General features: G+C 40.8%; 1 protein-coding gene across 3 annotated transcripts; it reads right to left on the bottom strand.

The window, feature by feature from the left end:
- Positions 1–819: 819 nt before the first annotated feature.
- On the bottom strand, positions 820–25,176 carry RAD23B (RAD23 homolog B, nucleotide excision repair protein). Of its 3 annotated transcripts, none has more exons than XM_033174007.1 (10): positions 24,936–25,176; positions 16,786–16,867; positions 14,248–14,327; positions 11,609–11,886; positions 10,489–10,544; positions 9,138–9,259; positions 5,643–5,796; positions 4,623–4,750; positions 4,165–4,353; positions 820–2,160 (listed from the first exon to the last, which is right to left on the bottom strand). In XM_033174007.1, the coding sequence occupies exons 1-10, from the start codon at positions 24,999–25,001 to the stop codon at positions 2,047–2,049; spliced, it is 1,269 nt and encodes a 422-aa protein (XP_033029898.1). In that variant the 5' UTR covers positions 25,002–25,176; the 3' UTR covers positions 820–2,046. The 3 variants fall into 3 exon arrangements, with proteins under 3 accessions (XP_033029898.1, XP_033029896.1, XP_033029899.1); XM_033174005.1 differs by having other exon boundaries at positions 9,138–9,265; positions 24,936–25,175; XM_033174008.1 differs by having other exon boundaries at positions 4,165–4,335; positions 9,138–9,265; positions 24,936–25,174.
- Positions 25,177–26,096: the final 920 nt, after the last annotated feature.

Consider the following 26,096-nt stretch of genomic DNA (forward strand, 5'->3'; position numbering starts at 1 on the left):
TCAAATATATCACGGAACTGGCCAGTAGAGGGCTCTCTTAGCTCTATAAAATATACAAAAAAGAGTTTTCTCAAGAGCATGAAGATATCAGATTATTATTTTTATTCCCTTAAGAGAAACTGCTACAGAAGTAACATTGTGTTGTTTGATATAACAAGCTTTAAAAATAAAGCCAAATGCATTTTTGCAGAGCTTTCAAAAACAATTTTCTATCCGCAATCTGAAGTGGTACAGTCCAGAGCTTGAGCACGTCTACTGCTTGTAAATTAGGCTGAAGTTATGCAGAATAAACGTGGCAGAAAGTATGCTTTTGAAAAATCCAACTCATGGCATTCCATGCACTTACTTCACATTGAAATAAGCCCTAATATGTGTACAAGACCACCCCAATGTAATGCCTGCCACTCTTTTGTAGATACAGTGGACCCTTGGGTTACGTACCGCTCTGGATATGTAATCTTCAGGTTGCGAAAGTGTATTCTTCCGGGTTTTGCTGCTCGTGAATGTGCAGAAGCTCTCTGTGCGCATGTGCAGAAGTGCTCCATCACACTACGCGCGAGCGCAGAAGCGACGTCTCCGGTTACGGATTTTTCGGGGTGCGCACAAACCCCTGAAACGAACTAAATTCATAACCAGAGGGCCCACTGTATCTGGTTTTAGAAACAGGCAGCCTGATTTGGCCCAGGGACTGATCCTTATTGACATAATCAGTATTTTCAAGCAGTAATTTGGGGGCGGGGGGACTATACAGAACCACTTCAGGGTAATCAAACATAGAGAAAGTATCTCTTTGTCAGTAAGAAAAAACACTCAAAATCATACAATTAGATGTTACTTTTAATAGGAAGTAAAGGGGGTGTGTGCATAATCTTTAGGGATCCAATAACTTGATTGTTCATCTATTTTCCCATGTTCTGAACATCTCTTCAAGAGCAAAATATTTTCACAATGCTTTTAAAACAGAAGAGAAGGCAAGTTACTGGAGCATTACAGTCCTTTTTAAAGCAATACAATGACAATAGCCTTTAGAGTCCCAGAGATTGAAACTATAAGATTACAAGCATTTAAGACACCTAGTTTTGAAATACTTGCAGCTGTATTCATTGATCAATTTCACTTTGAACAAAATATAGGTAGGATGGAATTTGATTTCTTCATAAATACTTTCACAAGGATGGAGAGTTTACATTTTCTTCATTGGCAATAAAAAAGTGCTCAATTCACAAAAAGGGATACATCAAACCCAAAACATGCAATGGTTGTTCATTAAAAAAAACACCAAACTTTACTGTAACCCAACACTGAAGTAAGCAGTAATTCAGTTAACTTGTAGTATTTGCCTAAAAGAAAAAAGGTCTAAGTTTATCTTTGTGTATATAGCCTCTCCATTTATTATGAAAGGAAGGGGGCAGGGAAAAGAACATACCTCAAAAATCAATGATCAATAATCTAAAACAATGAGTTGTTTAATTTGAATTTTTAATCCAGCACTTCATGTGAAATAATGGGCCTCTTGCCGTAATTAGATACATCCGAAGCAGCAAAAAAACCCACCACCTACATTTTTGGCATATTTTAACGTTTATTCAAATATATTTTTTCCTTAAATTTATGAAGCCATTATCCAGTGTTATCATGAAATACAGACTGTTGATTCTAGGTAGCCTTTGCTATCTCCAAGACCAATGTTAATTAAAAAGAAATAAAGCAGGGCACCACACTAATTTTGGGAGCTAGTACACTAAAAGAGTGAAGACCTGGGGGAGGGGGCATGAACTTACAATTTATAGAAGAAAGGAACTAATTATCTGCAAAAAAAGCTGGTTTTTGGTTGTATAGTATTTTACACTTCAATCTGCTACACCTGCCAATTTAGAGCAGATGTGCTTGTCTTTCCTTGTGTCCTTTCAATATTTTCTCTCCCTCCCCCCCCCCCAACCTTACACCAAGTATCATGGATATGAGCCCAAGTATCCCAGACAATCCAGTGAACAGTAAGTGTAATGCACTGGTGTGATGTGTGAGATTTTAAAAAGTCTCTCCCTTTCAATCTTCATCAAAGTTCTGTTGTAGAAGGAAGTTGGCTGCCAAGTTTTCATTCTTCTCACATGCAAAATATGCTTGTATCACAAGTCCTTCAGGAAATCCTAGCGCCTTTAACTGTAGGATGGAAATAGGTATTAGAATTCACATTTCAGGCACAAGCCTCCTTGTTGAGCATAAATTCCAGGTAGATAATTCGGCTGCCATTTGCTGGCACTTTGTCCAAATAAATTGCTCCTACCTCTGCCTAGCAACAGGTCCCCTTCCCTTCTCCACTCCTCCCACAAAAGGCAGGCAGCTTCAGTTACTACTATCACTATTATTACTAAAATAGGGATACACAGCAATTGTTGAAATAAATAAAAGAAAAATGTTCACATAGGTAAATCAAGCAATGTAAAACCAGAAAGGTTAACAAGTTCAGACTCCTTATAGCACAGCAATACAGCCATGGAGGAGGAAAAAACCTCTGTGACCTTTCAATCACTAATCAATACTGCCCATAAGAAACGACTGCCTGCAATTTGCACCTCATGACTACAAATTAATTAGTACCTTCTGTACAAACACCCAATTTGCAATCCACATGGTGCCATGAAGTCAGATGCTTTCACAACCCCCACCCCAAAATAAAAACAATAACCAACTTGGTTTTGCCAACTTGGTCTTTGTACATACATGCTGTACAAATGCTTTTTTGAGGCAGGCTTGACAGACCCACAATAAAGATCCTGAGATCTTGCTTCCTGGGCTCTCAATTTTCGGGCACAACTGACAGGGTAAAGGATAGATTGATCAGCAGTGAAGACTCTGGATGGTATGTCATTGTTTTTTAATATGGAATTGCAGGATTTGCAACCCAAGGCATCCCTCAGCTCTTCACAGAAAGCATCCAAGAGTAAGAGGAGCAGAATTCAGATCAGGTGAGGAAGTTGCAGTTTTCATAGATTTTTTTGGATCTCACGACACCCGTACTGGACTCACACAAGAGTTTTGGAAAGATGCCATTTTCACCTGGCTGTCTGAGATATGTCAGTGAGGTTACTACCACTACGCCATCTGGGGCGGGGAGAAAATGAATACCTTGAAGTATTTCAACAGGAGCTCAGGAATAAAATCCAGGATGATGCCGTATGGTGAGTTGGCAGCCTCCTTTTTAAGTAGGAGAAATCCAACTGCTGGCCTGATTGCAGTGGCATCAATGTTATCAATCAATGGTACCCGAACAGACCCAGACCAGCCACAGGCAAACATTATCACTCTCACTGGGAACATCTGCCCAGTCAAGGAAGACTGCTTTGTCCACCTTAGGGACTTTGGATCAGGCATCAGGATCAGTTCCAACCAAGGTCACTACTTTCCATAACTGCTGTACCCATAATTGCATTGTCCACAGTTCTACTTTCAAGATGCTACATCTTCAGGAACAGTCTGCATCCATTCAGGCTGAGGCTGGGTCCCTGTAGCTTCAATGTGAGTCAACTGCATGTTCTGGCCGCTTCACAGCAATGTCAGGTAAGCAGAAGCAACTGGGAATGACTACATGTAAGCTTCAACCTGCAACTCACCTAATCATCTCAAGATCCATCACCGACCCTGGTGAGAAGCAGTTACCAATAAAAGACTAGCCCAGAGCTTTCCAAGCTTTTCATGTTGGTGACACAGTTTTTAGATATGCACCATTCTGCAACAGTATTTCGGTTTCACTAGCAAACTGAAGGTTAAACTAACCCCTTTCTAGCTCCAGAAGGAGCGTGGAGAGTGTTTGCGACACACCTACACACTGCAGCTGACACACTAATGTGTCACAACACACAGTTTGGAAAGCTCTGGACTAGCCCTTAAGACACATCCACCGGTATACTAAATACCACCAGTGGTCTTCTAGAGAGAAGGATTCACTATACTTTTTCAGCCTTACAGGAAGACCATGCTGATTTGATGTATGCTACCAGGAACTTCTACCAGACCTAGAAAACCACACTATCAGATAGGGGCACAAAACGATGCCGCTATGGCTACATACTCCTGCTCTCAGCTTTGGAAATAGAAGGTATGGTAACAGAGAACAGGAAGCTATTCTCCACTTCAAGAACACAGAGACAAAAATGCTGCACTCACTCTTTCTATAGCTTCTTTTTCCTGAGGTGTTACTTGAATGTAATTCATGTGACGGCTTCCAGCTTCAGCTACGCTTCCTCCTCCGCCACCGCTGCCGCCGCCCCCTTGACCAGACTCCTGAACAGGTTCATTTAACATCTGAATAAAATGTTCTTGGTGTTGGCTTATTTGCTGTGGTGCATGGGAGGACAAAAGCAAACAATACACTGAAATAAAGCATATTCATTCCTACCAATAGCCTTAAGCACAACCACTTCTGTTTGTACTAATAATGCAATCTAAAATGCTGACAAGTAATAAACAGGAGTGCCTTACAATGATATATTTATACATGCTTTAAATTTAAATAAGTTAACGGAAGTTAATGTGCCTCATCAACTTTACTGCCTCCCTCTCCCCATGCACATAAATAAACCACCTGAAACCACAGAGACAACCCAAAATGTTTTAAAAGTCACCTGCAATAATTGAGGATTTTCCCGCCCTATTTGCTGTAGCAATGCAGGCAGAAGAGATGGATTCTGCTGAATAATTTGCCTCATCTGCTGGAACTGAGGCTGGTTTCGTAAAAATTCAAGTGGGTGTCCTGAAAATGAAAAAGGTGTGGGTAGATTTTTTTTATATATCTACACATGCATATAAAATCAATATTTATTAAATATTTTACCATGGAATATCATGGTAGTTGTTATCCTCCCTCCCAAAAGCCCTTTTCAACAGGTATGGTGCCCTGAATCATATTGGGTTGACATGTCTTTAACTCCCAAGTCTTAGAACTTTCTTACTCAAAGTGACAAGTCAGAGATTAAAATAATTCCTCAGTTTCTGGTTTGAGGTACATGACAAAGCAAATTGCTAATTTTTATGTGAACACCATGCTTATTGTCTAGTGTACAAGGGATATTTTTTAAAATAAAATAATATAATTTCACTTATAAACAAAAATCAGACCAACAGTCAGGCATCAGGCCCTACAAAATCTAAAGTAGAGCAATAAATTTTATAAAAACTTTTAATATTTTGTCTTGATGTAGAAAAACCACTATAAAGCTCATAGGAGCAAGGAGGAACCTATTTTCCAAGTGTGAAATTTTCAACGTACATTGAAAGCCTGCAAAGCAATGTATTAATAATAGCTGAACCTCTGCAGTACTAAGTTCATTTTAGCTCATTCTAAATGGCATCAAGTATTTGCTTTCCACACACCCACACCCAAAAAATTCAATGTTTCAGATACATGTTGGCGGTCAGTTGTATTTTACCAGTTATTACCAAGTGAAAAAATATTTATTAATCAGTCTGCTTAGAACTGATTTCCAAGACAGACTGCAACAGAAATTTAGTTGCTTCTACAGACATGTACTATGGAAAAGTCTTAAGGGAAGCAGTCACAGGGAAGGAGTGTGCATAAAACCACATTATCCAAATCGAACTATCCAATGGATTTCTGCAGAACTTTTCGAGTATGGAAACCTTACCTCCTGTAGAACTAGTAGTAGTTGTGGTTGTGGTAGTTGCTGCTGCAGCTGCTGCAGCTGCTGCTGCTGCTGTTGCTGAAGATGGAGAAGCTACTGTGCTGGCTGCTTGAGGGGGGTCAGCCATTCCTTGACTCTCTCTGTCTCCTGGGATACCCTAAAATGAACACAGTCATGTTAAAAGAAATAAGAATTAACAAGCCTTCCAAACTGGCATAGTGTGTAAAGTGCTGCTGGGCAATGGCAAAGTGTTTATGTTCCAGTGAGGTCCACAGTCATATTTTTGTTAGTGGCTTAAAATAGGACATATATTTGGCCACTTCTTGGAAATACACAAGTGAATTCATGGAGTCACATTTAGACGACTGTAAAATATCCCCAGTATATTCTCGTTATCAGACACTCAATGTTTGTCAAAGATCATCAGCATTCGCTGTAATAGGTGACATACAAGGCGACATACAAGTCCAAATCAAGTGCTGGATAAAATTCCACTTCTCTGAAACTGTTCCCCCTCCACCTCCAACTTCCTGCACCATTTGAGACAGGCCATATTTTAAAACAAGCAGATCTGCATGCAGAGAGTTTCAACTGAAGGTCAGAGGACTAGCTTCCAGAATCTCGGGGCTTTGAAAAATACTAAGAATGCTACATCCAAATCCAACTAAAGGGATGTTGGTTTTAATAAAGCAAAACCTGTGGCCAAGATATGAAGAACTGTTCAACTAATACCCTGAACCAAAGGGCGATTTGGGCCTGTTCTTCTCACAAAGCCTCACACTTCATGGCAACAGATTTTTGAAACTGAGGTTAACCAAGGCAGTCCCAGACTGATGCTCTCCAATACCAAACCCTAGACTGCCTCAGCCAGCTCAGGTAGGAAGGCTGTTGGGCAATGGGGTGGGCAGTAAGAGGACACTAAGAGGAACCATGTTCTGACCACGATCTGGTATCAGGTACAAACCCTTGAAACTGTAGCCCAAGTGTAAAGGCTTTTCTGAGGAATATGAAGTTATGTAAGTGACAGCAACACTGTGATCCTTCCAATCTATGCTGGTGCTGCACTAAGTACCTGACGGAGCACAGCTGGAAGAGGTCAGACCTGGGCAGCTAATCCACCCAAGTCTTGGTGATGTATGCCAGGTCAGGCAACCTCATCCACAATCAAATTGTCAATTATACAGGTGGGAGGGCAGGTTGGCATAGCTATCTAGGTCCCAAGGCTGGTGGGTGGCCCAGCAGAGGCAAGGATTTGCAGCTTTCCTGTTTTATGCTTAAAGCCTTCTGCCATGCAGAAACAATCGGTGTGAAGCTTGGCTGTTGCAGGGACTGTTTTGGCAACTGAGGTTACTTTTCACATTTTAAGCCACACCAGCCTTTTCGGAAAAGTGTGCAAAGACAAACCAAGACCAAAATCATGAAGTAGGAACACAGAGCTAATCAATGCCATACCAAAGAAGTTCAGGTAAATAACAGCCAGCAGACCTAAGCTAAATGTACAAATGTTTTACTGTGTACAGAAAGATACATGGCCATTAAGATGCAGCGACGATACACAATGCCTATGATACACAAATTTGAAAGTCTGAGAGACCTGGGATCTCAGCTGAAGTTTCTTCCCCCGTAAGAGAACAAAAGGGCTGGAGTTGCTGAACACTCAAACTAGAATGGAAGCAACTAGCAGGCATATCTTCCACAGTATAATTCTTTTACACAATTAGCATTTTCATTCTAAAGAGTTTGTGCCTCCATTTCCCCCTTCCATGAAAGTACTTTGCACTTCATTATAGTTAACTGAAAACTTAGCATGCCTGTTCTCGAAGAGGCATGACCACAGCTAAACAAGCAGCGACTTAGCTTCCCACATAAGCAATTCTGCTCAGCTTGACCTGACTTAAAACAAAAAGTAATCTATACAAAAATGGGTTATAACATTTTACTATCTAGAACTGACACAAAGGGGATTAAATGTATGGACGTTACTTTACCAGTGGTGATCTTAAGATAGAAACAGCTGAATTAGTAGAAGCAGACAGCTTACAAGTAGTCTCCCATAAATGATTATGAAACCTTGCCCAACCATTTTATTTAATAAATACTCAGATATTTTGCAATGCCAAGGTCACCAATATATTGCAGGTAGGGAACTTTACAAATGATTTTGCAATAGGTGGTTCAAGAGTGGGCAATGGCTTCTGGAGACAACTTGTACACTTTATAGTAAAAGAAACACCAAGTTTCAGATGTCACCTTTATATATTCTCAGGATAGGGAACCTGCAGCCCTTTGGAGGTTGTTTTTTTTATTACAAATACCATCAGCATGGTCAATCAGGGAGTGTTGAATCTTTCAACTTTCAAATTCCAAAAATGAGGGGTGTTAAAAAGCCGCAACGTGACTTAGGAATTCAAAAGATATTTTGGTTAATTTAATATAATTTAGTTTTGCATAAGAAATATTGAATATTTTAAAAGTTTTTGTATAATTTCCAATAATTTTAAACTTGTCCTATTAATTTTTTTGTAAAAAAGTGTGTAAAATCACATAAAAATGATTAAAAATGATTGCCAACTACTTGCAGTTACATTATACATTAATCTTATTTTAATATTTATATGTTTTATATATATTAAACTGTATATTACAATCACACACACACACACACACACACACACACACACACACACATATATATATATATATATATATATATATATAAAATTCACTAATTTGAACAGCAGCTATATTTATTTATTTATTTCACAGACTGAAGAATCTTCATCAGTGTGTTAAAAATTGCTTGCCCGTCTGTGTTACTACCATCCTAACCAGTAGGGATTGACCTACAATGGCTTCTAAACAGAGAACAAGACTAGGGACATTCACACATATGAGCAACTTAATTGGAACTGGCAGAGAGTTGTTGCCCTCTGAACTCCCAACTCTTGAGACGTTATGAGGTATGGGCTACTGCTAAGAGAACAAAGCAGTGAGGATATAAGAAACTACCCTGCCCTGCCGATGTTGGTTGCAAAAAGGAAGCTCACATTAACTGTACATGCCCTAAGGAGATGAAGATCCCTGTGAAGGAACTTGCTTTCATTAAAGGTCAGAGAAAGAAGACTGGTTCTATTGGCCATATCAGATTGGCTTGCCAGATCTGCCTGAGCATAACAGACACTTTTTCCATACACTTCTTTCTGGATCTAAACTCATTTCTCATATATTTGCCATTTCCAAAGCATCCTTCTTTCTTGCAGTGACAGATCAAAAAGGCTACACATTTTTTTAAAACAGTAAGGAGAGCTGCAATAATTTGGATTATGGATTTGTTTTAACAGCAGAATGAAAAATAATAGGTCAGCTGTAATGTTTTATTTTCAGTTTTTATTCACCTCCCAACCTTTGGTTTTTCTTTCTGTTAATGACTGTGTCACACCGAAAGTCAGTGGCATAAGGCATAACAAGAAATTTTGAATATCAAAAGAATATGCTCACCATCAGAAGATACTCCACTGCTCTATCAGGATTGTTGAAGCTGGCTCTCAGTGCAGCAATTACTTGCTCTCTCTCATAGCCCATCGACATGATCTCAGTCACCATATTTTCATAGGACTGACCTGTTACTAGGAAGATCAGAGGAACAAAGATTAAGATGAAAGAAACATGCAGATTTAAAGAAGGTGGAGGGAAGGTGTCAAAATATCCACTCTTTGCTGCAGTTATTATTTAATTATAATAACTTATGGCTTAAGAAAGCCATCTGATGTACAAGGCTAAAAAGGTGTTTTTCCTAGACAGATGCTGGTCAGTTTTGTTTTTTGTTTTTACTTTTGAAATGTGAAACTTAATGCAAAAGCTATTCAAGTGACCAACTGTAATTGAGAATTATTAGCCAATACTGTTTTAAAAAGAGAGAGAGGTGTGGAGGCAGATCCATAGTACAACAGGATTCTCTGCAGCAATCTTCAATACATAAAGCAGATATCAATACTTGGCCCTCGTTTTTCCAGAAGTACTTCTTAACAACATAGATAGAAAAGTTTTAGAAAAGCAGTAATAATTTAATAATAATAATTTATTACTTATACCCTCCGCATCTGACTGGGTTGCCCCAACCACTCGGGGCAGCTTTCAGTACCAACAATAAGCTCTCTATCATCAGATCCCCCTACTGATCCTACCCATTCCCCTACCCTAGCAACCCTCCACACCTTACAATTGGAACTTCCCTGTAAGTAATTGGCTAAGCAAAGTAAGAACTTAATTAATAAATAAAATTGATCAATTAGGCAATTCCCCTTGAACACTTCAGAATGAAATTGGATACATATTATTCTACATTTCTAGAGTTGCCATCTTGGCAGCAGACAACTGGTATTTACCCCTTAAATTCTACAAATGCCTTCATCCCTATGGTTAAAAACATGTTCAAAAAGTAGTTAGTACTGGGGACATACTGTCTCCCTCCTCCAACTCCCCCTCAGAAATCTAATAGTCATCTTATAAAACTACCAACGTTAATAGCTGTAAACTTTGACTGCTGAATTATATAGCTTGCAATTAATTTGGAGCATGTGCTTTTGACACAGATTTAAGAAAGGCAAGATAGTGAAACCAGGAGGTGCACGTAAAGTTTGTTGTTTAATAAGAATGGAGATTGTTCTCTGCATAGGGTTCTCTGCAGATAAACTCACTTGCCATATTAAAATATTAAAATATTCACTAACGCTGACATTTCAGTGTCACACTTTTTGAATTACAACACTAATGTCTGAAGTAGGGTGCAAGCAGTGCTTTTTGCGAGTCTTTCATAGAAGAGGCACTCAAACTATCAGAAAATACTTACCAAGTGCACTTGTAGCATCCTCAAAGAGATTGGATCGCAAAGTATCAGCTGTGGTACTGTAACAGAACAAAAACCACTCATTTCCTTTAAAAAGGCTCATGTGGCTTAGAGTTCAAGGGGCTTATATTATAATTTTGCTTATGAATAATCAAAAATTGTTTGTCTGCAATATATACATCTGTTTTTACCCAAACAAAATGCTGCTAGTACAAGTTGTCCAAACTTCCTTTCCCACAGTAGTTACAATCCATGGAGACACTAAATGGATTAAGAAAAATACGGACTAGCACCCACCATTACAGGTATTGGCTTGATTGCTCACAACAGAAATTCAACCAGGGATATGAGGGTAAAGTACAAAATAATGCGAGTGGCACATTCTGTAGTTGTAGTCTACTGACATCTGACCAAGGGTCAAGCTTCAAATGCACACAAATTTTACTAACTCTCAGACTGACTCATTGTTTGCTGAAACTGGCTGAACTGATGTTCATGCCCAGTTTCCAAGTAGCTTCCTTTGGTGCATCATTTAATCACTTTTCAGGGGAGGAAATGGAAATGTTTAACAACCTATCAACTTGCACTCTAGTGAAATACTTAATAAAACTAGAACATGTCTAAATCTACTGTTTTTGGTTCATGCTGTGGAAAAGCTACATTGCCATATTGTAATTATTGCAGAATCACCTTAAGTATACTTGCAAGCTACTGTTGTATAAGTTCTATTAACAAACATAAACAAAAGCTCAAAGTTAACAACATATTGACAACTTCACACAGTAACTCAACTGGAAACCCAGCCAGATGGGCGGGGTATAAATAATAAATTGTTGTTGTTGTTGTTGTTGTTGTTGTTGTTGTTATTTTACAATGTGGCATATTAACCATTTTCAGAAGTCAGTAAAAAGACTTGTACAAGGTAAAAATGCACTGGTGCTCTATACTGAAGCATTGATTTTCTAAAAAATAAAACAGGATTTTTGGAAGGAAGCATGTAGCAGGGTTGAAAATTAGTATTTCTCTTTTTCAGCAATTTTGATGCCCTCCAAGAAGTCCTAGTGCCAAATTTAGTATGTGGTGATAATAAACAAGACTCTGGTTTCTAATAATCTGCTCATACCTGTCTGTAGATGTTGGGCTAATGGCAGCTGGTGTCTCTACTGGTTTATCTGCTGGTTTCTCTTCTAGAGGAGCACTTACAGGCACAGGTTCACAAGCCACTGCAGCTGGTGTTGGGGCAGCTGCTGCAGGTGCTGAAACTGGTGTAGGAGCAGAAGCTGGAACAGGTGTAGGTTTGGGGGCTGCAGCAGCTATCGTAGAAGAACTAACAGTAGTGGTGGTATCATTTGACTGCTGGGCTGTAGTTGGGGATGGAGCTGGAGCAGCAGCTGCTTTGGGCTATAAAACAAAGAAATCTAAATGAATCAAATTCACAAGCCACCCTTTTTCATTTTTAGCATGCACCAGTGATTGGCCGTTTTCATACACCTCTCGGAGCTCATCTTGGAAGCTACATCCACCACACAAATGCTGATTTATATCACTCCATATGCCTGCTGCAGTGTTAGCTTCTCATGAGCATATGTAACAGTCTAAAAGAAATCTGATGGGTTTGCATTAGCATAGCGAAAACAGCCATTTTGCACAAAAGATATTACACACAACAGTAGCCCCTTGGAATTACTAAAACTGCAATGATGTGGTCAATGCAAAGCGATGAGACGACCTGTGATGTATCTGAATATAAATATTCATTACAGGCTGTATCAATACTAGTCTTACTCAGATTAGACCAACTGAAATTAATGAGCATGAGTAAATTTAGATCCATTAATTTCAGTGGGTCTACACAGATAAAAACTTAGTTGGCTTTAACCCTTTATGGCTAGAAAACCATCACGCACATATTTGTGTCACTTGGTATTACTGCATGTGTCATGCAATACCTTAAGTTTGTTCTTTTCAACATTCTTAAAAAAAACTGTGCAGTTATTCTAGAAATACAATTTAAACCCAATCACATAAATATGGTTATGCTGTTGCTACCAGAGCAGTAGTTTTCAAACTGTGTTCCAAGAACTGTTGACTTTATTTCAAACTTTTGGGGCATTTTTATAATATGAAGATCAGTGGTGGCAGGTATTTTCCCCTGAAAGACGGCTGGCCCTTCACTACCAAACTTCTACTGAATGGATATTGAGTATGTTTCAGAGCATCCACAAATAGTGATGGTGTGAGCCAACCAATCTGATCTGAATCTTCCAGCACCATACAGGTTTTACTGGATGTATTTGTGGGGTTTACAAAGCAGGAGAAATCAATGTGGAAAGGGTTAACAATCAAACCATCCCTGAATAGATCTATACAGTAAGCTAAATGCCTGCCAGTAAAGAAAACCTTTTTGCAGCAGGGACACAATCAGGTCATTTGAAAAGCAAATCAGCAAAATCCTGTTTAACCATTGTTGAAAAACGTCAGTCATCAATATATTCAAACAGACACAGATAATATGGCCACCAAGTTCTGGTTATGGGTTTAGTTCATTGCTATTTTTAGTGGCCTTGAGGAGGCCACATTCTCAGATAGACAAACTGAAAAAGAAAGACTGTTACCAGTCAAGCAACAAAATGCACATTACAGCAAGCTGCAGAGTCATTGCTCTATTTCATCATCATCTTTTGTAGGCCACCTTACCATATTTAAAATTATGCTCCAGGCAGCTTACAAGGTAAGATGATTTACATAATTACGAAATAACAAAAGTACTCAAACAATAAAACAAAACACATCAAAAAGTACACAACCAAATTGAACAACTTCCAGATACACTGTAAGATCTAAAAACAGAGATGCCAAAAGATTAATATCAACAATGGCAACAAAAAACCCTAAACTATATCCTAATACAGGGGTAGTCAACCTTTTTATACCTACTGCCCACTAATGCATCTTTCTTGATGGTAAAATTTCCTTACCACTCACCAGTGCTCAATGGAAGGAGGATTCAGCTTGTGCCGTAGAACCCCCTACTGCCCACCTAGAATCCTGAAATGCCCACTAGTGGGCGGTAGGGACCAGGTTGACAACCCCCGCCCTAACCCAAGGGTCTGTTCAGCAGCCTCAACTGGAGTCAGTCAAGGACCCATCCTCCAAAATCAGGTGGGGAAAGGCTAGCAAGGCAGATCATTTTTAACCTGACAATTTTCAACACATCCCATCATAACCTTGACATCAAAATATAGCTTCATCATGCAGTCAATTGTAATACATAATGTGTCTCAAAGGTGGACAGTTTTCAGTTGTCAGCTGCCCATCTACTATCTGCTCCAATTTAATCTGACAAACAGGGGAGGATCTGATTAGAATTGTCTAGGATACCAGTATTTGAGATAATGAAAAATCACACTTAACAGTGATTTAGATAAAGATGAAGAGATGTGAGAGTGAAGAGAATATAAACTCTTGAGTTATTAAGTAAAATTTAGCTACTTCCACATTTTTGAAAAATATATTCACCACTGCTGCATGCACTTCACAGCAAACAAATTCTCACATACCTTTATAGTATACATTTCAATATTCTTGTTTTTTCTGTTATTATAGTGCTGAATATTCTCTTAATATATTACAAAACTAGAAAACCTCAGGATAAAAGTTACCAACAGCCTGTATTCTTATGTTACAAGTCAATAAAGAACAATTTAAGAGCAATTTAAGAGCCACCCACGCCAGAATATTACTGATTACATTGAGACTTACTTTTGTCACCATAACCACCACAAAATTCTTTTCATCGATTTTGTATTCTTTAAGAGCAGTATCATCATTAAGAATTTTACCTAGAAAAATAAAAAGGCATTCATGTTAGTTTTTCTTCACATTTAATATGATCCCATAAATGCAATTGCAATGTGTTTACTCTGTGTAGAAATCTAAAGATGGAGTCAAATGGTGATAGTCATTTAGCTAAGCATACCATATTTTTCCATCTATAAGACGCCCCCTATTTTTGAGGACTCAGATTTAAGAAAATGGAGGGAGATGGCCCAGAGTATAAGATGCCCCCTAATTTTTGACATTTTTTAGGAAAAAAACTTAAGTCTTATACATGGAAAAATACGGTAGCTACGGTAGCAGCACATGAAGTCAGTTGTCTGCAACCTCCAGACAAATGATTCTATCCAATGTCTCCATGTGCGTCACTTTTCCTGGCTACTATGGGGTGATAAAACATTTAAGCTCCCCATGCTACAAGTTAACACTGTGTAGCTCCTAGTCATCTTTTTTCACACTATGTCCATTCAGTGACTTTCGTAGTTTCTGTCAAAGCAGTCATTCAAAAAATTCCAACCTTGTATTGAATTTCACCTATGAGTCCTATTGCTTGTTTACAATGTAGCTTCCCTTTGCTCTAACAATTTAACTAGTCTACAGTAGAACCTTTTCCAGCTTAATTGATTTTGAATATTAAAGAGGAAAAGCAAATTTTTAAACCTAATTAAGTCAGCCTAGTACACTAAGCTAGCCCAAATACACACCAGGAATTTTTAGCCAGCAACTCACAAAAGGAGGGATTCTTTAAAGGACAGCCACTTCTCACTTTCTGGCAGTTGTCTGTACTGTAGCCACAATATTGCTGAAGAATGAGTTAACAGAAAACAACTGCTAATGTGATAGACAGAAACATATCTCTACATTGATAAGTAGATACACAGGAATTAGGGCTGCTCTCTACACAGAAGCGAACCTTTCCCTATCTCAGGGCAGGATTCACCTTTGGAGTCCCATCAATGGAAGTCCTGCACAAGGACTTCCACTTGCGCAACAAGGCTTCCCCCCGCTCCTAGGAACTGGCTCAGGGGCACACACAGGAGAACATCCAGAATAGCATGCAGTAGGAAAGTGAGGATGCTCTCTGGAGAGTTGAAATGCTTGTACTGATGGTAAAGCTTGCCTTAGTGCAGAACTGAGTTCTTTCCAATCTGTTTCCACCTGAGAAAACACTATTGTTCCATTTTAGTAGCTGTGGCAGTAAGGAAAATGTGAGTCAGTTCTAGAAAACTTATTAAATAAACGGGCTTGTTTCTGTTTTTTAAATGTGAGATTAAAAACTTCTATAATTCCCACATCTGTTGGTATGTATCTATAATTTGGCATCCTCTCCAATATAACTGAGCGAAAAAGAAGAAGAAGAAGAAGAAGAGGAGGAGTTTGGATTTGATATCCCGCTTTTCACTACCCAAAGGAGTCTCAAAGCGGCTAACATTCTCCTTTCCCTTCCTCCCCCACAACAAGCACTCTGTGAGGTGAGTGGGGCTGAGAGACTTCAGAGAAGTGTGACTAGCCCAAGGTCACCCAGCAGCTGCATGTGGAGGAGCGGAGACGCGAACCCAGTTCACCAGATTACGAGTCTACCGCTCTTAACCACTACACCACACTGGCTCTCTCTTTATATAAGCCCAATAGCTCAGTTATAAATCCATGCAACAATTTAAAGTGAATCTTCTGTACTAGTTGGTGGCAGAGGTTTATATTGTGCTTTTGTCCATAAATTGTTCCATTTATCCCTTTCAGTGTTTATATCTCACTATCAATTAGTGACAACTTGTTGTAAGGGTAGGTAACTGAGATTATGTACGTAAAGTGCTTTTTTGGAATATGCTATATAAATGCCGTAGATCAGGGGTCAGCAAACTTTCAGCCGGGGGCCGATCCACTGTCCCTCAGACCTTGTGGGTGGCTGGACTATATTTTGGGGAGAAAAAATGAACGAAATTCTATGCCCCAAAAATAACCCAAAGATGCATTTTAAATAAAAGGACACATTCTACTCATGTAAAAACACGCTGATTCCCGGACCGTCCACGGGCCGCATTCAGAAGGATATTGGCCTGCATATGGCCCCTGGGCCTTAGTTTGGGGAACCCTGCTGTAGATTACTGTAATCTAGCTGAAGCATCAGATGCAAAACAAGTTAAGTCCAAAAGGAAACTGAATTCCTAGCCATATACAAATTCTTTCTTCTGGGAAAACATTGATCAAGGAGAATTCTTCTATCAATTCCATATATTACCCAAGAGATTAACTCTTGGTTTCTTTGGGTGTGATCAAGCCCAAAATTAAACATTTATTAAGCCTGTGGTAGTAAGAAGAGAGTTAAGTATGTGCCTAAATCCCTCCCCAATAAGATTGAAAAGCTTCTCATATCGGATGGATAGAGCTCTTTGTGACCTGCCAACTTTTTTTGTTCCTCTTACAGTAACACCTAGAAATAATTTATATGTGTAAAAACATTACCTGCATATATTAATTTTTGGCCTCCTACTGGAAAAGCATCTTTCCCCTTTTCTGATTCAATCTTCTCTTTCAATGCTTTCACCTACAACAGTTTAGTTAGAAAGTTTAGTTAGTACTCTTATGAACAGTGTTTTCAAATATATCCATATATATAAACATTAGGACACCTGTGATGGCAACGTTCTTTGTCTGTGATACAAAGTTTTGTTTCCTCTATTGCATATGGGGAACTTGTGGCCCTCTATATGCTGAGGAAATACAACTCCCATGATCCCCAATCAGCATGGCCAATGGCCAGGGATGATTGGAAATTAAGAGACATCTTAGAGAGCCACAGGTGTCCATTCCTGCTCGGCTGGAAGCATTTTCTGCATTAGTAATTCTTCAACAATCAGATAATTGTGTCAAGTGAAAAGATTACATGTAATCCAAGCATTAAATACACACCTATGTTCAACACTTCAGTTTAAACTTTCAAAATGTTCAGCCCATAGGACACAGATTAAATTAATCACATTTGTACCCCCACCCTTCTGCTCAGGGTCTCACTTTACCCTAAAAATTCTGCAAGGCAAATTACTGTATTTTTCGCTCCATAGGGCACACCGGACCATAGGGCGCACCTCGTTTTTAGAGGAGGAAACAAGAAAAAAAAATATTTTTCTGGTTTTCCTCCTCTAAAAGCCCTGGTGTTTTTTTTAGGATCAGCTCAAAGTTTTGCAGCTTTTTTTGCAAAGGGAAAAGCCCTGTTTTTTTGAGGATCAGCTCAAAATGAGGATCAGTTTTGCAGCTTTTTTGCAAAGGGAAAAACCCTGGGGGTTTTTGAGGATCAGCTCAAAGTTTTGCAGCTTTTTTGCAAAGGGAAAAGCCCTTTTTTGAGGATCAGCTCAGATTTGTGCAGTTTTTTTGCAAAGGGGGAAAAGCAAAGAGGAAAAGCCCCATTTTTATGGGGTTCAACTCACATTTCTACAGCTCCTTAAGGAAAGGGAGCCGTTTCTACAGTTTCCAGACAAATAATTGGACCCTGGGCAATTCAGCTCCAGGGACCACCATTCGCTCCATAAGACGCACAGATATTTCCCCTTACTTTTCAGGAGGAAAAAAGTGTGTCTTATGGAGTGAAAAATACGGTAAGCTACTCAGTGAAGCTGAATAGGAATTTGTTTCCCACATCCCACATGCAAACCTAAAACTCTAGTCCAGCGGTAGGGAACCTTTTTGGCTCCACAGACCAGAATCATGGACCAAACTTGACAGGTGGGCATGTCATCAGTTAGAGGGATGAAGCGTGTGCTAAAGGAGTTTGCCCAGATATACTTTGCCATCAACATCCACCCATTTTCATAGATTCATTTTACGAATCTATGTAGCAGTCCACAAGAGGGTGATGTGGCATGCTCTCTCAGTTTCAGTGTTCTTCTCTTCCTTTTGCCAAGTGTCAGATCCTTAATGCTATTTTAGTGGTCAAGGATAAAAATCTGAGAATTCAAGATGGCAATTACGTTTCAAGAACCACAAAACCCTGTGCATTAGTGTGGAGCTCTTGACTGTGTATTGGTCACTAATAAAAGTGAATATATACATCCTGCCTCTTCACAAAAAATGCCTGAAGTGGTCAATGACATTTGCAAGAGAAAATAATCAACCCCCACAACTCAATTAAGAAGTTACCACAATAAAATAGGACAACAGCAGATAACGAATAAAAAATATGGTACATTTTTCGTGTGCATTTAAGCTTTTTGGTACAATTTTGTGTCTGAATTTATACCACATGAAGGCCCAAAGATTCCACAGTATTAACTTAAAGCACTGAGCTTATACAAGTCTATTTAATGCAGCATGTTGTCCTTCAGTCTCAGGAATGCATAGGCAGCAATAGTGCCAGAAGTACTCATCAACATTCAGAGTAACTAGATCTTTATTAATAAAGTCCAGATCTTTATTAATAAGAAGTCTGATGCAATTTCCCTTCCCATGACAAAAGCATATTCATTCAGTAGCATGTAGTACAAGCTGACAATAGCAAAATGCCATGACCAGGAAGAGTTTTAATTTGACTGTCAATCTGCCAAGGGAGTGGGGATATGAGAAGAGAAGACCTTTCAGGAATGCCATTGATGACTTTACACCTTTATACTTCATGGCAGCATGCCTAAGAAGCTTGTATTGCCAGGCAATAGGAATTTTACCCCTTTCCTTCTGCCATCCAATTTACTTGCTGATCTCATATTTTAGATGGGTGGGAGTCCAGATTAGTGCATGCAGTAGGCTTAGTACCAAGGATGGATGAGTCCATCTCCAGTCCTAGTAACTTTCACAAATGCTCACCCACAGTTCTGTTCCAACATATTTCCACATTATTAGTATTCAAATTTAATGGTTTAAACAAGTATTTTAAAACATTCTCTCAAAACTTAACAGAGAACAGCTTCAGAGCATTCAGGAACACTTAAAACTAAATTTCAATCCAGGCATTAATCCAGGAGGCATGGATCAAATCAATCCATATAAGAAATTCACATCAAAGTAAAAGAAGGTACAATGTACCAGAGACCAACAAACGATTAATAATATCAGATGAAAAATCTGAAAGTTCAACTTTACATTGAGGCAATTCAAGTATATTTTCAATTCTGCACAAGTTAAGAACTTTACTGCATAATTATTCGTGGTTTTGCCAGAAAGAAAATGACAAACAACTGCCAAGCATATACTTTTAGCTATCTTCGTTCCAGCATCATCCCTACCTTTGTTCAAAACCATGGTCACCTAACTGCAATGCTGCATGTTTTTAACTTCTGTAATTTGGGTGCTAAATACTTAGAAGCTGCCTCTGGAAAGAACATGTCCTTGAAAGGACTGTAAAGCACAAATGAAGGAAACAAAAACTTGTAAATGAACACTGATGAAAGTGACCTGAATAGCATCTGAACAGCCATGCATAAGTCTATTCCCTGAAAAAGTAAAACTGTCCCATAATTTTGAGATAAAAATAACAGTCAGGAAAAGATTTTGCAGATCCATTCATTCTACAAAGATTTTCATTTATTAAGCCTGCAATCTTATGTTTACTAAGCAGCAGTGGTAGATTGTTTTATTTGATGTTCACTGGGGGTGGAGTGAGGGTGGAGTTGACTCAACAGTCCATTGTGATGACCATAACCTAGGTTCAAATCAAGGTGCCATTTGGCTATTAGCTTATATATCTGAGTTTCTAATACTGGTTGGTAGCAAATAGGAAAGACTAGATACAATGCAGAATACAACTGAACAGAGCCAGAACATTAGATTCCTTAACATTTACCCTGAACAATTTCATGAGTTGTCCAGTTTCCAGAAAATGTATTTGCTGGCCAAAAGTACTGCAAGCTATGATGGGCAGGACACTGGCCAGTGAGCAGTGTTGCCCGTTTCCCTTTGCTGACTCCTTGTGGTCAGTAACACACCCCTTCTCTTGACATTTTGTAGTACGTACTTCTCAACACTATTTTAGCACCTGTTTGCTGTGCTGCAGTGAAGGGGTAAATACATATTGAATAGGAGCAAGCAATGACATAATCTGCTGGAGTAGCAAGGTGGATCCTCCTTACAGTGAATGAGGTGATTCACTGAGGGAAGCGGATGGTACTGTGGTCTAAACCACTGAGCTTCTTGGGCTTGTCAATCAGAAGGTTTGGCAATTCGAATCCACGTGATGGGTTGAGCTCCCGTAGCTCTGTCCCAGCTTCTGCTAACCTAGCAGTTTAAAAGCACACCAGTGCAAGTAGATAAATAGGTACCGCTGTGGCGAGAAGGTAAATGGCGTTTCTATGTGCTCTGGTTTCTGTCAGTGTTTGTTGCACCAGAAGCAGTTTAGTCATGACACAGAAAACTGTGGACAAACGCCGGCTCCCTCGGCCTGAAAGCGAGATGAGTGCTGCACCCCATAGTTGCCTTTGACTAGACAGCCATCCAGGGTCCTTTACCTTTACCTTTTTACCTTTAATGTGGCTTTCAAGTCTGAGACAGATAAATTAGAGAATGAGGAAAATAATCAAGCAGAGGGCTAGACACTTCTTATTTACATGGGGTTCCTACTTCATGCTAGAAGTTTAAATAGTTAACATTAATTTGCACATCAAATTAGAAGATAAATCTTGATTCCAACGTGTTGAACATATTTTGTTACAATGCAATGTGTTTTATAATTTGCATTTATTATATAAAACTCTATTTGATGCCTGTGAAGTAAACATCAGAACCCCAGGAAATAGTGCCTGCTCTATCACCCTTTAAAACAAAAGAGCTCTTGAGAGTGCTCCTTGCCATGAGGATTTTTATGAAATTATCTGAATGACAAATTTGCTCAACACGGACTACCAGGCAATTGGCTATCACCAGCCTTGGCTTAAATATACAAAGTTACTAAGAAAAACTGTATCCACCTTGTGTTTTCCTTAGCTGAACACAGAACCACTGAAGGACTCCAAGAAAAGCCATGAAGTAGGCAATAAATTACTGGTGTATCTTTCATATTTCTTGAAATCTACAGCTAATCAAAATGGCATTTTCCAAATATACACTTCTAAATACAGAATGCAAAAGAGATCATAGAGGTGAAGCCTGCAGCAATCTACAGACCAGCAGAAAACATTCAATCAACCTTTAAATGTCAATGGTTCCAATACTGCAGTGTGGTGAAACGTTTTTAGCCTTATCAACATGTTGCTCGGTTGAACTGCTCCCCACCCCCCACCTGCCCAAACCAGGAGTTTGTATACTATTTCAATGATTTTTAGCCCACATCTTCAATGTACATTTGGTATTCCCAAGGCTTCAAATAAAGTTTAAGCAATGCTACAAGGAGTGAGTACCAACAATGCAAGAACACAGTTTAGCCAAATAGTATTTACTTGACTAGTGCCATGAGCACTTAACCTATAGCCATGTCATGCTTACAACAATTCCGTAATGTAGTTCAACATTATCCTCATATTACAGAAGAATGAGACCTAGTGCATGGATGAGGAACCTGTGGTCCTCCAGATTTTGCAAGAATCCTAACTCCCATCAGCACTTTTTCTTGGTGACTGAAATCAGTCCACACAATACATGCACATAATTTCTCCTCCATATAAACATCAATTTGAAAAAGTACAATAGAAACGTTAACTGTTCAAAGTACTCTCCATTGATCCTAGTAATCCTAACAACTTCATACAATAGTACAATATGATCCTCAAAGTACAGACAAACAAAATACCGGTAATTGAGGTTGAGATAGTAGCTTGCCTAAAGACAACCAACGAGTTCATGATGACTGAAGATCAAAAATACATCATTCGCCATACTCCAAAGCAATGTTGATACATTTTCTACCTTCCAAGCACAAGGATTAGAACCGTTTTGAGATCTTATTGATTCATCCGTTTGGCTTGCAAAGCCAAGAACACAACTGCTACATCCAAAACCAACATTGTCTATGGAAAAATCTTTCATAGCTACAGGTATGCCAGATTTGTCCCAACTTCCCACCAGTGCCACCGCCACCTTCCTTGGTAATAAATCTGCAAATGTAAGGCTATAGGGTGGCTTCAGGAAAGGTGTAATAGTAACTATTATACAAGCACCCAGTTGGTTGGGGAAGCATTTTAGCAAATATGAAGCAGTATCAATGGAGCTGCACATAAACCTGACTGGAAAAACTGGACAGAACCATCCTTCATGACAGCCAGCCATATTCTATATTACTTCAGAAAGGGGCATCTAATCGTAATTTTTAAAGTCTTGCCGATCGGAAGGTCAGAGGTTTAAATCCCTGCGATGGGGTGAGCTCCCGTTGCTCGGTCCCTGCTCCTGCCAACCTAGCAGTTCGAAAGCATGCAGTGCAAGTAGCTAAACAGGTACCGCTCTGGCGGTAAGGTAAACGGTGTTTCCGTGCGCTGCTCTGGTTCGCCAGAAGCGGCATAGTCATGCTGGCCACATGACCCGACCCGGAAGCTGTACGCCAGCTCCCTCAGCCAGTAAAGAAAGATGAGCACCGCAATCCCAGAGTCGTCCGCGACTGGACCTAACGGTCAGGTTCCCTTTACCTTTACCGGATGTTCTACAGTTTAGGTTATTTTATATGCTTACTTAACCTATCTATAGATACATGGTTGTAGAGATATACCAAGAAAGGTTTCAAGATAGTTTTGACACAAAATATACTACTAAAGCTGAAAACTGCACTCTCAGAGCAACACCCAGTTTTGTTAGTCTGCATGCGGAACAGACTTCCACAGTGCCAATGAGACTTCCCTTTCCTATGGTTCTCTTTCCCATGCAGCCCCACCACCCACAAAATCTTCTCCAGAGGATTGAAAGACCCTCTGGAGCAATTACGGTTGTTTTGTTTGTGGGGATGGGAAAGAAAGGAGAGGTCTGGTACAGTCCAAGGAAAATACATCAAAACAATGTCTTCAAATTTATTTGTTTCCTGCACATTTTGCAATTTTAAGGAATGACTTGCAACATCTACCTTCTTGCCGAGATTCTCTATAATTTATGGTATGCAAAGAAAACATTAAGCTTTTAAAGGGTCAAGTTTCTAATGTAACTGTATACAACTTCCTTCCTTACAAGTTTTCAGAAAGTGTGCTTTCTGTGATGAAAGTACCACAGTGAGAGACAAGAACTCTGGAAAGAGTAGTGGAAAGACATAGAGCACAGCTCAGTGCAGAATGTTAGGGTGTTGTATCTACCCCACACATACTAATTTGAAGGGAGCAACATTTTTTAAAAAAATTGTGTGACAATATAGGTTCACTTTCATTGACCACTTATAGCTCAAATGTCACAAAGTGTAATATGTCTACATACCTTTCCCCATTTTCTCCAAAAGGCTCAGCATTCAGCTCACCAAGGCTGCATAAAGTGTCACTATTAACCAACAACAGAATAACATTCCTGCTTCCTAATCACCTTTCTGAAGAGACAAATCAATACAGCTCACACCAGGGAGAGGAAAAACGCACATCCCAACACTTACATCACACTGCCTCAATAAGCATTTTAATATGCGAGTGCAAAGATTGCTCCTCTGCTATCTACTTATAATGTAAGGAGGGTTTGGCTTGGAATAACCATTTGGAGCAGTCTATGGAGGAGCCTGCATCTTCCTATTTTCTCCAGCACTAGGCACACCAGTTTAGCAACCGCGCATAAACTTTAAGAGAGACACACAGAGAGATATATATATAAAAGAAACAACTCCCTTGCAGTCTACACTTCGATGCGTAGCGCGTCCTTTTCTGATTCAACCGAAACCAGGAAAAGCACGGATCGCTCCACAAGCGGGAAACATTTAACCTTCAGGAAGAAATAACCCCCGCTCCAAAAACAAACAAACAAACAAACAAAAAACCCACTTAGCATACCCTCTCGCTGCCTGCCCACCTCTCACGGACACGGGCCCTTTCTCCCGCTGCGTACCCAGAGGGCGGGAGCGCGCGCGCGCGGGCAGCCAGCCAAGCAAGCCAGTCAGCCAGCAGGCACCCAACTCGCACACGCCCCTTCCTCATGCGAAGCGAAATAATGCACAGTCATGGCAAAGCCCCACTCGAGGACGCCGCCAGAGCCACCCACCAGCCCCCGCTCTGTCCCTCGCTCCAACCACCGTTCTCTAGAGTCCCTTGCACGGCAGATATACAGCTGGACGGGCATCGACTATAGATTGCAAAGAGAGTCACCTCGTCCCCAGGCCTGGAGGGGGGGGGAGGTCGGTGGAGGAGGGGAAGAAAGCACGTCCCCTTCCCCGCCTTGCAACGGAGCCTACGTCAAAGGCCTCGCCGGGGAACGGAACCTGCAGCCTGGCTCGGCTCACGTCACGCCGGAGGGGCCCAGAGGCCTCCCGACCACCAACCCGCGCAATGGATTCCTCCCTCCTTCACCAACACCCCCCAATAAAAAACAAACACCCCGGTTTCCCGGCCTCCCTCCCTCCAACTTTCCCCCCACCGCAACTTCTGAGGAAAACCGCCCCGAAGGGAGGCCTCGATAAGGGGCTCTCTCTCGCTCCCCGCCACCCCACGACTCCTGTCAGCCGAACCTTCCCCCTCAGACCCCCCGCGCCGCCCAGGCCTGGGCCTAGCACACAAGCTCGGCTCTCCCGCTCCCTCAGGCCGCACCGTCTCCTCAGGGTCGATGTCTATCTTGAAGGTTTGCTGCTGCAGCGTCTTCAGGGTGATCTGCATGGCGGCAGCTGAGCCGTAGGCCGCGGCGAAGCCGACCCCCGCAGGCTGCCTCAGGGAAGGTGGTGGTGGTGGTGGTGCTACTGGTGGTGGCGGCGGCGGCGGGAGCTCCCCCTGGGTCCTCCAGTCACCGCTCCGGCCTAGGCTGGCTCGGGCTATGGTGGGAGAAAGTCGGGGAGGGAGGGAGGGAGGAGCTGTGGGCGGAGCTTAGGAGGAAAAGGAAACGTTCCCCTCCCCTCTCTACCCGTCGCTCTCTCGCGCTATGGCGGGCCATTGCGCACGCGCGGCCCAAGGAGGCGTTGACAGGAGTCCTCGCGCTCGGCTCGCGGCCCAGCTGCTGCTGCTGCGGCCGCCGCCGCCATGATGACAGCGATGACGAAAGGCACCTTCCGCCATGGAACCCCCTCCCCCTCCATCGGTAAGCGTAAAGGAAGAGGCGAGGGAGCGCGCATGTGTAAAGGCCCCCCTTTACGTACGTGCGTGTTTGTTTGTTTCCGCCCTTCTCTTTTTTGAAAGGCTGGGAGGGGTGCGCATGCGCGAGTGGCGAAGGCCGGGCGGAACCGAAGCAGAGGGGATGAACAGCTGCAAGGCGGGGATCGAGGGCCGAAGGCGGGAAGAGGCGGGATAAATGGACGCGCGGGAAGGAGGAGGAGAAGCGAGTTTTCGAGCGGGGGGGGCGATATTGCTTAGTGGTTTCGTTGAGGATGGAGGGTTTTTTTCGTATCTTCATTGTAGATCTTGTGGTGGTTTGTGTGGAAACCGTTCGTTTTGGTCGTGTATTATTTGGGTTGGTTTATTTATCGGCATTATTATTCATTAAATTTGTAAATAACCCCTTCATCCCAAGAAACCAGGGCGGTTCACAGAAGAAAAATGCAAATGGTTCATGACTACTATTGTTTTGTTGTAAGTTGCCTTGAGCATGGTTTAACCTGTGGAAAGGTGGTTGAGAAATAAAATTATGTATCTCCTCCATTGTCTCCGAAGACAAACTTGTGCCAACAACAACTATGTATGTATGTATGTATGTATGTAAATAGCCTTGGGCAAGAGAAATAAATGATAATAATTGCTTACAATTTTAAAGCTCTCACACAT

Source organism: Lacerta agilis, chromosome 16 (genome assembly GCF_009819535.1).
Source record: "Lacerta agilis isolate rLacAgi1 chromosome 16, rLacAgi1.pri, whole genome shotgun sequence".
NCBI lineage: Eukaryota > Metazoa > Chordata > Lepidosauria > Squamata > Lacertidae > Lacerta > Lacerta agilis.

What these genes read in the sequence shown, in the direction of transcription:
- RAD23B (XM_033174005.1), bottom strand. Translation starts at nt 25,001, where the DNA reads ATGCAGATCACCCTGAAGACGCTGCAGCAGCAAACCTTCAAGATAGAC. An exon ending in ACATCGACCCTGAGGAGACG is followed by an intron (nt 16,868 to 24,935) that starts GTGCGGCCTGAG and finishes AAACTGTTGTAG; the next exon opens with GTGAAAGCATTGAAAGAGAA. An exon ending in CAGTGGAGTATCTTCTGATG is followed by an intron (nt 5,797 to 9,137) that starts GTGAGCATATTC and finishes TGTTCATTTTAG; the next exon opens with GGTATCCCAGGAGACAGAGA.